Here is a 15,816-nt window from a genome sequence, read left to right on the forward strand (position 1 = left end):
GATCAGAGCATCTCTGAAACAGTAAGGCTTGTGGGGTGCTCCCGCTCAGCAGTGGTGAGTACCTACCGACAGTGGTCCGAGGAGGAACAAACCACAAACCGGCGACAGGGTGTTGGATGCCCAAGGTTCATCGATGCGCGAGGACAATGAAGGATATCCCCTCTGGTCCGAACCGACTGGGAAGACGACAAGCCGGTGGAGGGAGTGTGATGCTCTGGGCAACGTTCTGTTGGGAAACCCTGGGTCCGGCCATTCATGTGGACGTCAATTTGGCACATGTCACCTACCTAACCATCGTCGCAGACCAGGTACCCCCCTTCATGGCAATGGTATTCGATGATGGCAGTGGCCTCTTTCAGCAGGATAATGCGCCCTGCCACACTGCACACATTTTTCGGGAATGGTTTGAGGAACATGATGAAGTGTTCACGGTGTTGCCCTGGCGTCCAAATTCTCCAGATCTCAATCTGATTGAGCAAATGTGGGATGTGCTGGATCGACAAGTCCAATCTACGGTGGCTCCACCTTGCAACTCACAGGACTTGAAGGATCTGCTGCTAATGTTTTGGTGCCAAATACCACATGACACCTTCAGGGGTCTTGTAGAGTCCATGCCTCGGTGGGTCGGCGCTGTTTTGGCGGCACATGGAGGACCAACAGCATATTAGGCAGGTGGTCATAATGTTTTGACTGATCGGTGTACTTTCTGGTGGCCGTGTACTGTCCAAAGACTCTGGATAACTTTTCATGGTTGAAAGTAGACTTAAAGATTTACACAGTATCCCCTCCAGTATTTTGTGATTTGGAAAATATCTATGCACAATTGTTTTTTATGGAGTTTCTGTTGTACACAAAATGGTCCTAATAGGGCAAAGAATGGCTAACACTAACTGCACTAATTGTAGTTGTAGTTTTAGTTGTTTCTTCTTCTTTCCTGCACTCTTTTAACCTTTTATATATTGATTTTTTTTTTAGATTTAACTTTTATTACTATGTCATTTTTCAGAATTTATATACTTTTGGGAGATATTTCCGGGAAACACTCTACGTAGTACAAAAGATCATCCACCCTTCATTCAAGAAAAATGTTGTAGTTCGGGTGCCAGACCATTTGCTTTATTATAGACTATCGGTTAAGATGCAAGATTCTATTAGGAAAACAGGGGGTAAAGGTATTACATTTTGTAGTTGGAATGTCAAGGGTGTTAATGAACCAATTAAAAGAGGTAAAGTACTTTCACATTTAAAATCTATTGATGCAGATATAATGTTCCTTCAGGAAACTCATCTAAAAAATGTAGCACATAATAGACTGAAAGGTAAATGGATTGATAAAGTATTTCACTCATCGTTTCCCTTTAAATCAAGAGGTGTTGCCATTTTAATTCGTAAGGGTATACCATTTATACATACTTCCTCTATAGTCGACACTGAAGGTAGATATGTTATATTAGTGGGAGAACTATATTCTACAAAATTGATATTGGTGAATGTCTATGCACCAAATTTTGATAATCCGTTATTTTTTTTAAAAATATTTAATACCATTCCAGAATTTGGACAATATAACTTGATAATTGGAGGAGATTTAAATTGTACATTAGATCCTTATTTGGATAGATCTTCAACTCAAAGGAAAACAAAATCCAAGTCGTGTGAATTATTAAACTCTTATATAAATAGTGCAAATATAAAAGATGTTTGGAGGATTGATAATCCTTCAGGCCGAGAGTATTCATTTTATTCACCAGTGCATAAAACTTATTCAAGAATTGACTATTTCTTGGTGGACTCCAAACTTATTCCTTATACGTATAATTCAAAATATCATAATATTATTATATCCGATCATGCCCCTTTAACATTTAGGGTAAAACTCCAAGGAGTAACGGGGAAACAGACTAATTGGAGATTTAATCCGCAAATCTTAAATGAAAAAGCATGTTATGACTATCTTAAATCGCAATTTGAAACTTTTTTTTACGCAAATGACCTTCCTGAAACACCTGCGTCTCTGCTTTGGGAAACATTTAAAGCGTTTGTGAGAGGATGTATTATTGCTTTTCAAGCGTCTCAAAATAAGAAGAAGCGGACTGAACAACATGACCTAGAAAGTCAGATAAAACAGTTAGACATAACAAATGCCATCGCTCCCTCTATTGAAATACATAATAAAATTGCAGCTCTCAAATATAAGTTAAATTATATTCTCTCAGCTCATATTTTAAGGCTTTTTCAATATACTAAACAAAAACATTTTGAATTTGGAGATAAACCACAGAAATTGCTAGCACGTCAACTCCGTAAATTAAAAGATGATTCTACAATTCATAAAATTAGATCAGAAAATGGAGATTTGCTTAAATTACCTAAGGATATTAATCAGAGATTTTTGCAATTTTATCAATCATTATATTCATCAAAAATAACAGATAGTTCTGCGCAGATGCAAAACTTTTTGCAGGAATGTAACCTTCCTGGTTTGAATGTGAGTGATAGAAATTTACTGGGCGCAGAAATAACTATGAAAGACGTTGAAGAGACTATTAAATCCATGAAAAATGGGAAGACTCCTGGCCCTGATGGCTTAAATAATGAATTTTATAAAAAATTCAGTGATTTGATCTCTCCACGTTTGCAAACTGTACATAGTCACGCCTTTGAACAACAGAGATTACCACAAACTCTGACTGAATCAACAATAATCCTTATTCCTAAAAAAGATAAGGATTCTGAAGACCCTGGTTCGTATAGGGCGATAGCTCTTTTAAATACTGATCAGAAGATATTAGCTAAAATCTTAGCTCAGAGATTAAGTCTAGTTATAGATAAATTGATACACCCCGATCAATCAGGCTTTATAGCCAAACGATATTCATTTTTCAACTTGAGATGCTTGTTCAATATAATTTATTCAAATAGACTATTAAATGAAGATTTAGCAATCATTTCGCTAGATGCTGAAAAAGCATTTGACCAAGTAGAATGGCCCTACCTTTTCTCAGTGATGGAAAAATTTCAACTAGGTGAAAATTTTTGTTCATGGGTGAAACTTTTATATACATCCCCAACAGCTAGAATATTAACTAATCAATGCTGTCATCTAAATTTCATTTATCTAGGGGTTGTAGACAAGGATGTCCACTATCACCGCTTCTATTTGCCCTTATTATAGAACCACTTGCTGAGAGTATTAGATCAAATTCAGATATTCATGGCTATAACACTAAACATACAACCAATAAAATTTCTTTATATGCGGATGATGTATTAATATATATTACAAAGCCAGAAATTAGCATTCCGAATTTATTAAATCTCATAACTCAATTTGGTTCATTTTCAGGTTATAGAATTAACTGGTACAAAAGTGAAATTATGCCAATAATGGAGCATAATCCGGCCATACTTCAACAATTTCCTTTTAAAATTGCCTATGAAAAGTTTAAATATCTTGGAATTTACGTGACTAGGAAATATACTTCTTTATTTAAATTAAATTTTCCTCCTTTACTCACTAAATTACACAGAAATATCCAATTTTGGAAAACACTTCCTATATCATTAGTTGGTCGTAGTAATGCTATAAAGATGATCTTTCTTCCACAGCTACTATATTTATTTCAAGCAATTCCGATCTATCTTCCAAAAAAGTTTTTTTTTTAAATTGATTCAATTGTTACTAATTTTATTTGGGACTATAAGACTCATAGAATAAATAAAAGACATCTATGTAAGTCTAAAATTAATGGAGGAATTGCTTTACCTAATTTTTTATTTTATTATTGGGCGGTTAATATTAAAAATATAACCTGCTGGTTGGATGATTCTGATCAACAACCGGATTGGTTAAAGATGGAGAAAGAGGATTGTTTACCATTTGATATTGGTGCGATCCTCTTAGCTCCAATAAATTTAAATAAAAAAACATATGGAGGTAATCCCATTATACATAGTGTTATCCGTACCTGGAAACAATTAAAGCTTACGTTAAAATTGAGTAAATTATCTGTTTTCCTTCCTATTGCGAATAATCCTTCTTTTAAACCGTCTGTCTTAGATAGAGGCTTTGCTCAATGGAAAAGTTATGGAATTAAAAGGGTGGGAGATCTTTATCATAAGGGAACTTTTCTTTCTTTTCAGGATTTACAGCAGAAGTACGGATTACATGTTAATAATTATTTTAGATATTTACAACTTAGAGATTATGTAAAATCACACATGCAAGAATATAAGTTTAGAGGTCCAGAAACACTTGATGTATGCCTGAATCGACATTATAATTCAAATAAATTAATATCCTTTATTTACAATACTCTCCTTGACACTGACATTCCGTCATCAGAATCTTATAGACGAGCATGGGAGGACGAATTGAATCAATTTATAAGGCAAGATATATGGGATGAAAGTTTACAACATATACATCAATGTTCATTGAATACTAGACATTCCTTAATACAATTTAAAATAATACATAGATTACATTATTCGAAGACGAAATTAAATAGGATTTTTCCTAGTATCTCTCCTATTTGTGATAAATGTCAATTTCAAGAAGCTAATTTAACTCATATTTTCGTAACTTGTATAAAAATGCAAAACTTCTGGTTGGAGATTTTTTAAATAGTTTCTAAAGTTATTAATAAAAAATTAGATATGGATCCAAAATTAATTATATTAGGATTATCAGAATATACTACAAATTTTACAGCAAGTCAGGTACATTTTCTTGATTACAGTCTAATAACTGCGAAAAAATTAATACTTAAATTTTGGAAAAAAACAACAACCCCCACAATTAAAATGTGGACTACGGAAATGACAGAGACCCTGCATTTGGAAAAAATAAGGTTTGCCTTAATCGACAAACCTGAGTTATTTTTTAAAATATGGTCTCCATTTATTGAATTTTTAGAAAAGTAAATGGGTTTGGCACAGGACTAAAATAAAAAATTTATATTAAAAGTTGAAACTTGAGTTAGGGGTTGGATGTACAACTGTGGTTATTGTCTCCCGGATCTACTCCCTTTAATTTTTATTGTTAGATCTTTTTTTTTTTTAACCCTCTTATTCTCTCTCCCCAAGTTTATAGTTTTTTTTAATTTTTACTTTCTCTCTTCAAAAATTTAAAAATTGAAGCTATGTAAGAACTTTGTAACAAATGTGTTTTTTAATTTCTATTTGTACATATGCTTTTCAAAAAAAAAAAAAAAAAAAAAAAAGAATGGCACTGTGACAAGGAAATCCAAAATGATCAAAGATCAAGTTTTGCTGGACTTTCTTAGCACACACATGTATATGGGCAGCACTCACACTCATATAGACAGTTCATGCTTCCTTAAGCCACTCGCTCATTGTCCCTACCCCAATCCCGTCTCTCTTTCAATTTCCTCGGCACCTAATCCGTCCTCACGCAGGCATATTTTCTCCCTCACTGTTCCATCCCCCTTCGTTCCCCAAAGATCATGGCCATTGATGACATTTAATGTCCATGAAATTATTTGCTTGGCCATTTCATGCAGTTAAAAGCCAAAAGTAAAAGTCATGGTGCAACTGAAGTGTTGCAAACACCCCATACAGAGTATTAATGAGTTAATTGACGTTTTCATGAGAATTCAGTGATACCATAGTGAACGTTACATGAAGGGTAATCCTTCATAGTTATCCTCTATAAATATGCTCTATTTTGTTTTCTTTCAATATATTCCTATTTTTCTTTATTGATTGAATTTAAAGTCCCTATCTGCCATGATCATATTTGAACACAAGTCTGTGGATTGGCAGTACATGCCGCTGAATTAATGGTCCATAATTTCTCCAATAAACACAATTAATGGCCGTATAGACTTCCTGTGTCACCTGATAAGGGCTCTACAAAAGAATGTTGGCACTTGGTGTTCGCTAGTTCAAGAGTAATCTAGATTCTCTAAATGCAGGCGACGGTGGTTATGGGGAGAAGGCAGGAGAATGGGGTTAGGAGGGAGAGATAAATCAGCCATGATTGAATGGCGGAGTAGCCGAATGGCCCATTTCATAAGTCATATGATCGTATGACCTATGAAATGCTCTTAATGTGACAAATTGGAATAGGAATAATTCCTTTTCCTGCAATCAGAATGAGGGGTACATGTACAGAATGAAGTGTACATGTAGTGTATCTGGACTTTCAGAAAGCCTTTGATAAGGTCCCACGAAGGAGATTAGTGCACAAAATTAGAGCACATGGTATTGGGGGTAGGGTATTGACATGAATAGAGAATTGGTTGGCAGACAGGAAACAAAGAGTAGTAATAAATGGGTCCCTATCAGAATGGGAGGCAGTGGCGAGTGGAGTGCTGCAAGGCTCGATGCTGGGGCCGCAACTATATACAATATATATTAATGATTTAGATGATGGTATTAAAAGTAACACCAGCAAATTTGCAGATGACACAAAGCTGGGTGGCAGTGTGAACTGCGAAGAGGATGCTAGGAGGTTGCAGAAAGACTTGGACATGTTAAGTGAGTGGGCAGATGCATGGCAGATGCAGTATAATGTAGATAAATGTGAGGTTATCCACTGGCGGCAAGAACAAGGAGACAGATTATTATCTCAATGGTGTCAGATTAGGAAAAAGGGAAGTGCAACGAGACCTGGGTGTCCTTGTACACCAGTCACTGAAAGTAAACATGCAGGTTCAGCAGGCAATGAAGAAAGCTAATGGCACATTGGCCTTCATAACGAGAGGATTTTAGTACAATTGAGGGCGTTAAGAGGTCCTTCTGCAGTTATATAGGGCCCTGGTGAGACTACATCTGGAGTATTGTGTGCAGTTTTGGTCTCCTAATTTGAAGAAGGACATCCTTGCTATTGAGGCAGTGCAGCGTAGGTTCACGAGGTTAATCCCCGGCATGGCGGACTACATATGAGGAAAGTTTGGAAAGACTGGGCTTGTATTTACTGAAATTTAGGATGAGAGGGGATCTTATAGAAACATATATATTTGCAATGACAAGGGTCTTAACCCCAAAGAATTCTAGATAGTGACTGTTTAAGATTGCAAAATTGCTGTTCATTGTCAAGTCTGAACTTGACCTTGCTTCATGACTTTTCAAGGTGTGCAGCACATGCAAAATATTCATTTCAGACATCACCTCACAATGTAGTATTGACATTATATGTCATCTGCTAATGTCTTAATCATATATTCTTCCAATTTATTTAATTAGATTGCCTGAAACTGATGAGTATTCAAATTCCATGTCCCGAAAACTTAGCAAGTTGGGATCTCTAGGGTACAGACACCGATACAGGTAATTATATTTTACTGAATAATTGTTTTTGCTTAAGGAAAGAAAAGTTCTTCAGAGAAATCCCTTCATTGAATCAATCTTTGTTTTTATTTTTAAATGATGCTTTGGTGGATGTTAATGATTGTGGGGTTTTTTCCTGACTGTAATGTATGTTTTATTATATATATATATTATATAAATTTTGAAATAATTAAATACAGAACGTTATTGTTCCTAAACTATTTTTCCTCATTCATAATTAATCAATTCATTTCTTTTTGAAGAAATGTGTAAGAAGGAACTGCAGGTACTGGTTTAAAGCGAAAATTGACACAAAAAGCTGAAGTAACTCAGCGGGACAGGCAGCATCTCTGGAGAGAAGGAATGGGTGATGTTTCGGGTCGAGTCTGAAGAAGGGTCTCAACCCGAAATGTCACCCATTCCTTCTCTCCAGAGATGCTGCCTGTCCCGCTGAGTTACTCCAGCTTTTTGTGTCTATCTTCTTTTTAAAGAATACTGATTCTGGTAATGGAATTGTAGGTCTTGCTATTTGATCTCATGCTGTTGAATATACATAGAATTCTTCTGCCTTCACTTTAGAGAAGTTGTAGTTTCATAATCCTTTATTATATATTCCTAAACTTTAATAACATGTCTCGAAAATTATATTTTTATGGAGTAGAGCAATCTCATTGGGCCTGAAGAAGTCGCAACTTAAATCAATACCCCTCTGAATTTTAAAACCACAATAGTAATTATAATAGATCCCCTTTACATCGTCAAAGGGAATTATGTGATATCATTAAATATTTTATAGTAACTGATTTTTGGGATTTATTTGTTTTATTTTTAAGTGAAATTATTTTGTCAACATTTTTTTCAGTCCCAAAACAGAGATCCAAACTATTTTTGATAATCGCACAATCTCTGCCTCAGATAATTTGAATCATTAAGGATGCTGTGTTTGTACTGGTAGAGTTATCTTTTTTCCATATTTTTTACATTGTTTAAATAATCTTTCATTGACCCAACAGGGTGAAAATGATTGTGCTTGTCAATATCATTACAAAATATTTGAAACCAGTGAAGAGAGAATTTGCAATATTTAGTTATCTTTCAATTTAACATTTGTATTACAATTTTAGTTGGGGATTTGAGGTAGGTTTAAAAAGATTGAGGTGCAATGCTGCAGCACCTCACTTTGAGGTTGGTTACAGTTCACCAATTCTTCTAAGAGACCTTCAGACCAGTACTTGCTAGCATAAGTAATTGTTGTGCAGTTATTCCCCACATATTCTTACCTGGGGTAAAGGGCCTACCTTGCTTGCTCAAAACATGACAAGTAAGATGAGTGGTGGCATGGACTCAAAGGGTGGGCTGAAGAAATGCCATTCCTGGAACGTCCCTAAACTCTTGATAACCTTAAAAGGTACTGGTCGATTAAATATTCCAGTTAGCCAAATGTTACCCAAGGCTCTCTGTAAATTCAGTAATCAATCAATTATCATGCCTGTCTATTATATCAATATATCTGCCTTCACCAGTATTCTGACATGCAGCAGTAAATAACTTTTAAAATTAGTCTATGAAATATTTTTCATACCAGTATTGTTTTCAACCTGGGGGTTCCCTCAGTGCTGCAACATGTGCTGCTGCTGCAAGTAAGAATTTAATTGTTCCATTTGGGGTTATATAGCAATAAAACACTCTTGCCTCTCTTGAGTAATGCACAAGTTTGGCACTGAATTTACTGCTATACCAGTTGATTACAAAAGACTAGAATTGTGCAGAGTAATTTATTGGACCATTACTAGAATTAGACTTCTTCGTTGATTTCAGTCCAACATGCATATATTGACATGTTGGGGAAGTGATGTTTCATGTTAGCGAATAAAAGTGAGTAATCCACGTTAGTTCATAGTATGAATACATATGGACATTCTAACATTTTGTAAAAAAATATTTATCTATAATAAATAGTCCAATGTACAAATATAATAATTTCACATGCTCATATATGCAGACATGTGAAAAAATTAAAATAAAATAATTTGTTTTTGAGCAGCGGTAAGACTGCATTTCAACTAAACAGAGACCAGTCCATTGAGCTTCCACGCCCTGATCAGAATGTGCAGAGAACCCGCAGTAAAACGTACCCGAAGAGGATGCTTCACTCTCAGCAACCAGGTAGGCAATGAACCACATCTTGGACACACTAGGTGCTTATGGTAATAAGCTTGGGATGGTTTAAATTATCTTGATCTTTCCCTGTGATGTGATTAAAAAATATATATATGCCAGTATATCAAGTGTCATTTAAATAAAAATTATAGTCATGTTAAATTTTGAAGAACCAACATCGTATAAGATAGCATGATTCTTTAAATGAGCTACTAGCATACAGAGTATCACAATAGGTGCATGTAAGTTTAGTTCTATTTCATTTTATATAACAATGCAAATTTTAAATTGTTTCTGCATACCCAACTGAGAAACAGACACTTATCAAAATCAAAACAGACACTTATCAAATTCTGAAATGTTCAACCATGAAATGTTAAGAGAATATGAAAGTACATTGCCAAGCATTTCAATGTTGATAAACTGTTAATTTGAAAAACATTTTAATGGCAATTCAAATTCTGATAGGTTTTTGTTCCTCAGTTGGGTATGCAGAAACAATTTTCAAAAATTTGCATTGTTATGTAAAATGAAGTTGAACTAAACTTACATGCACCTTGTGCCATACTCTGCATGCTACCAGCCATTTTAAAAATCTTGCTACCTTATATGACGTTGTTTCCTCAAAATTTAATGAACATTATATTTTATATGGATATAGCTGACTTGATAATTTAAAGCTTTTTTATGCTGAAGGCCGATCCAAAGAATGATTAAATGGGAATTTTAATCCCAGCAGAGATGAAGGAATGCTATAATATATGGATGCTATAATCACTGGATGTTTTCAAGAGAGAGTTAGATTTTGCTCTTAGGGCTAAATGAATCAAGGGATATGGGGAAAAAGCAGGAACAGCATACTGATTTTAGATGATCAGCCATGATCATATTGAATGACGGTACTGGCTCGAAGGGCCGAATGGCCTACTTCTGCACCTATTTTTGTATGTTTCTATATTCAAGAGGAACTCCATGTGGACTCCATGTCCTTGCTAACCTTTTTCTGTTGGTAATAGGGTTGTGGATATGGGAGATGTTATCAAAGAAGCTTCAGTGAAGTGCTGAAGTGCACTCTAGATGATAAACATTGCAGACACCATCAGTGATTGGTAATGGACCAGGTGCCTGTCAAGCAAGTAACATTATCCTGGTGGGTTCCAACTGTGGTTAGAGCTGCACTCATCTAGGCACCTGGAAACTATTCCATCACATTCATTCCATCAATCCATCATGATTTGTATCTTGCAGAAATGATTTGAGTCAGGAGATTAATTATGTGTGGCAGATTCATCTTGTAGCTTTTTATGTGACTGGGTCACTTAGCTTTCTGGTCAGTGGTGCCCAGAATGATAGTGACCATGATGATTTGTAATAATAGTGTCCTTGAAACACAAGTGGAGATGGTAGCCTCTTTATTGTTGGAGATAGGGATTTTCCAACAAATATAATGTGCCTGAACATTGTCCTGGTTTGGCATTGTGTGCAGATTTGAACTGCTGCATTATTTGAAGAGTTATGCAAATTGAATAGAATACTGTGTAAACATCTCTCGTAACCTTATACTGCACAGAACGTTATTGATGGAACAGGTACAGATTTTTTTGCCTTGGTTCCTGCTTGGACCATGAAGTTCAGAGTTTTTGTCCATAGCCCAGACCATCACACAAACTAACCTCCCTTTCATTGGCTCCATTTTTACTTCATGCTGCCTCTTCAAGGCCACCAGCATAATCAAGCACGAGTCTCACCCTGGCCACTCTGTCTTCTCCCCTCTCCCATTAGGCACGAGGTGTGAAAATGCACACCTCCAGATTCAGGGACAGTTTCTCCCCAGCTGTTATCAGGCAACTGATCCTATCAACAACTAGCAAGTGGTTCTGAGCTGCTATCTATCTCACTGGAGATCCTCGGACTATCTTTATTCAGACTTTTCTGGACTTTATCTTGCTCTAAACGTTATTCCCTTTATCATGTATCAGTACACTATGGATGGCTCAATTATAATCACGTGTAGTCTTTCCACTGAGTGGTTAGCACGCACCAAAAGCTTATCACTGTGCTTCGGTACATGTGACAATAAACTAAACTAAACCAAATGTTTGGATGATGGCCGCAATGAAGTCTCGCGCACATGGGCCTGACAAAAACGAAACTGATCATCAGTCTGAAGAAGGGTCTCGACCCGAAACATCACCCATTCCTTCTCTCCTGAGATGCTGCCTGACCAGCTGAGTTACTCCAGCATTTTGTGATACCTTCCTGCTGATTGAGAATTGATTGATGGTCCAACTATTGGCTGGATCAGATCATCTAAGGCCTTGTGGAAAATGATGAGAGCTATGTGTCCGCCCTGTTGTCATACAATAATTTCAGGTAAACTTTGTATGGCGGAGCGAATAGGTTGTAGAGAAACAGTCACAGGGAGAACATACAAACTCCACCCAGATAGCACCCGTAGTCAAGATCGAACCCGGGTCTCTGGAGCTGTAAGGCAGCAACTCTACCGCTCATATGTGCCGCCCATAACAGCTTTAATTATTGTAAAATGTTGATAGCCTCATGATAATTCTGATATCCACAAACATCATATATTCATTGCAGTTATAATTCATTTTGAATACTTTATTTTTAAATTTGTCCCCCATAAAATATTACCTAGCTGTCATCGCTGTGCAACATTTGTTCAGAGCACATATTAGTAATCTGCTCTTTCTACAATTACAACAGCTATTTGGAAATATCTACAGGTAGCTTTTCCCTCTACTGTGAAGAAACTGCCGCTGTTTCATGTTTGATATGAATAGCATGACATAGCAAATACTGGCAATGCCTTGTGTGAAAATGTCTGGGAATAAACCTACACCTTTACACTCTGTGAAGCAGTAAATTTGAATTAATTACTGGAAATAATTCAGTTTGAATATTTATTCCATGATTGCATGGGCTAGGTCATTTATTGAGGATTTCTGCCTCAGATCAGTGCCTTTTTCCCTATCTAATGAGATTTTCCTCTGTTGTAACTTAATCAATATAATTCTGCTATTTTTTTATGTTGTCAGTAGTTTTACTCTAATTTCCATTCAACCAAATGAAACTCTTGATTGCAGGTCTACATTTCTGTGCCACTTCACATCATTAAATCTCATTATTCTGCAGAAACCCCTACTAAAATTACTAAAATATGGTGTATGTTTTTGTTTTACTTTTATGCTGAAAAGATGAAGCCATTGCAAATGTTGCACAAAATATAAGCCAGAATAAAATGTTGGACATGTAATGAATTGAGATGTCCTGATAGTTTTAAAACAGAAAACACTGGAAACATTCAGCATGAATTTTGCATTCAGCAAAACTCCCCGTGACCGCGTGGGTTTTCTCTGAGATGTTCGGTTTCCTCCCACACTCCAAAGACGTACAGGTATGTACAGGTATTGGCTTGGTACAAGTGTAAATTGTCCCCAGTGTGTAGTAGGGTAGTGTTAATGTGCGGGGATCACTGGTCGGTCGGTGCGGGCTCGGTGGGCCGAAGGGCCTGTTTCTGCGCTGTATCTCTAAACTAAACTAAACTAATGCCACTTCCCCATTTCACATCAGTGGTATCGAAGTTACCAGAGCTAACTAATTTCCATTCAACTTAATTATAGTTATATAAACTTGAAACTCAGCAAATGAAATGCTTTGACACAACTTTAAGTAAGTGACTCAACTGTGTGTGAAAGTTTGAATATTCGGAAGAATGGTAGCATTGGAGGACAGCAATAAACAGCAAGGACATAAATAAGCTGACAGAATGAGCAATAAATGGGAGCTGAAGTTTAATACTGCGGAGTGTGAAGTGATTCATTTTGGCATGAAGAATGAAGAGTGCCAATATAGTTCTGAAAGTTATGAAGGAGCCTGGGAATATATGTGCATAAATCACTGGAAGTGAAAATATACTTTGATGGGGTCATTCACCTTAGAGTAAAGAGGTTTGGAATGAGATTTAGTAGAGAAATATTCCCATTGGTGAACTAGTGGACATAGATTTAATGAGATGGTGAAAAGAAACAGGACAATTGTGAAAAATAGATTTTTATTTTACTGACAGAGTGATTGTGATTTCTACTTTTCCTGTAAATCAGGGGTTTCCAAACTGAATTCAAAGAATCTTAAAGTGTGCAGTTCAAAAATGGGCCCTTTTATCCATGTCAACCAAGATATACCTATCTATCCTAATCCCATCTACCCACATTAGGCTCATATCTCAGCTTAAACCTAGGTTCAGACTTGGCTTCGCTGGGAAAAAAGGTTCTGACCATCTATCCTATCTATGCACCAAGGTAGACTCAAAATGCTGGAGTAACTTAACGGGTCAGGCAGCATCTCTGGAGAGAAGGAATGGGTGACACTTCGGGTCGAGACCCTTCTTCAGAGTCCCGCTGAGTTACTCCAGAATTTTGTGTCCACCTTCGATTTAAAGCAGCATCTGCAGTTCTTTCCTACACTATCTATGCACCTCATCATTTTGCAAACTTTTATAAAGTCACTCCTCAGGTTCTTCCAGTGAGAATAAACCCAGCCTATCCAATTGTTCTTCATAACTACAGCCCTCCATTCCAGGCATACTGGTGAAGATAGATAGAAAATGCTGGAGTATCTCAGCGGGACAGGCAGCATCTCTGGATAGAAGGAATGGGTGATGTTTCAGGTCAAGACGTCATCCATTCCTTCTATCCAGAGATGCTGCCTGTGCAACTGAGTTACTGCAGCATTTTCTGTCTATCTTCGGTGTAAACCAGCATCTGCAGTTCCTTTCTACACCATTCTTCTGTACTTCAAGAAGCACATCTGTGCCCTCCTTCCTCGCAACATGGACCCACTGCAGTTCGCGTACCGTCCGAACAGGTCCACGGATGATGCGGTCTCCCAGGTTCTGCACACCGCTCTCTCTCATCTGGACAGCCAGGGGGGCTATGTGAGGATGCTGTTCATTGACTTTAGTTCAGCATTCAACACAATAGTCCCCAGCAGACTGGTTGAGAAGCTGCTGGAACTGGGGCTTAGTACCCCTCTGTGTGCCTGGGTCCTGGACTTTCTCACTGCCAGGCCCCAAGTGGTCAGGATGGGGGAACACACATCTAGCTCCCTCACCCTGAACATAGGATTACCCCAGGGTTGCGTCCTTAGCCCCCTACTGTACTCCCTGTACACACATGACTGTGGGGCCAGGTTCAGCTCAAACTCCATCATCAAGTTTGCTGATGACACTGTGGTGGTGGGCCGGACCTCCAAAAACGATGAGAAGGCCTACCGGGAGGAGGTGGCTGATCTGGCACTCTGGTGTCAGGACAATAGCCTCCTCTTGAATGTCACAAAAACGAAGGAGCTGATTGTGGACTTTAGAAGGGCTAAACATCCAAGGACGTACACGCCACTGGAGATAAATGGGTCTACTGTGGATAGGGTGAGCAATTTTAAATACTTGGGAGTCCGCATCACAGAGGATCTGACATGGGCAACGCACATTGCCGCACTGGTGGGTAAGGCAAAGCAGCGCCTTTACCACCTTAGACAGCTGAGGAAATTCAGAGTGTCTCTGAGGATCCTTCATTGCTTCTACTCTGGGGCTGTAGAGAGCATCCTGTCCGGCAACATTACAGTCTGGTTTTGGAACAGCTCTGCCCAGGACAGGATGGCTCTGCAGAGAGTAGTGCGTTCGGCAGAAGGCACCATGGGAACTACACTCGTCCCCCTGCAGGACCTATACATCAGGAGGTGCAGATCCAGAGCAAGCAAGATTATGAGGGACCCCTGCCACCCCAGTAACGGACGTTTCCAGATGCTACGGTCAGGCAAACGCCTCCGCTGTCACGCTGTGAAAACGGAGAGGATGAGACGGAGTTTCTTCCCACAGGCCATCAGGACTGTCAACTTTTATAACTCCAGAGACTAAATTTCTGTCTACGCTATAGTAAGTTATTAACGTTATTTATATGCTGTAACTGTAATTCTTTTTTGTGCACAATCGCAGGCATTGCCACTTTCATTTCACTGCACATCGTGTATGTGTATGTGACAAATAAACTTGACTTGACTTGACATTCTGGTGAATCTCTTCTGCACTTCCTCTATTGCTTCCCATAGTTTGATGCCTAGAACTGTATACAATATTAAGTGGGGTCTGACCAATGTTTTGAACAACTTAAACATTCCTTCTCAACTTTATACTCAGCACTTTGTGTCTATCTTCGGTTTATACTCAATGACTCACCCTATGAATGCAAGCATACCATATGCCTTTATCAGTCCTTATATGCCTTTACCTGTTATGCCAGTTTTAGGGAGCTACTAGACCAAGTGGACCCATTGGGCCCAAAT

The 15,816-nt window shown here is 37.7% G+C and overlaps 1 protein-coding gene across 4 annotated transcripts in view; it reads left to right on the forward strand.

Annotated features, from left to right (window-relative positions):
- The window catches only part of epb41l4a (erythrocyte membrane protein band 4.1 like 4A), a 139,003-nt gene that overhangs the window by 91,581 nt on the left and 31,606 nt on the right, over positions 1-15,816 (forward strand). For all 4 annotated transcript variants that reach the window (XM_078396358.1, XM_078396355.1, XM_078396356.1 and 1 more), the window contains 2 exons: positions 7,213-7,296; positions 9,341-9,462. In XM_078396358.1, the coding sequence (XP_078252484.1) occupies positions 7,213-7,296; positions 9,341-9,462 (206 nt within the window). The remainder of the gene's footprint in view (positions 1-7,212; positions 7,297-9,340; positions 9,463-15,816) is intronic.

Source organism: Rhinoraja longicauda, chromosome 3 (assembly GCF_053455715.1).
Source record: "Rhinoraja longicauda isolate Sanriku21f chromosome 3, sRhiLon1.1, whole genome shotgun sequence".
NCBI classification, from domain to species: domain Eukaryota; kingdom Metazoa; phylum Chordata; class Chondrichthyes; order Rajiformes; family Arhynchobatidae; genus Rhinoraja; species Rhinoraja longicauda.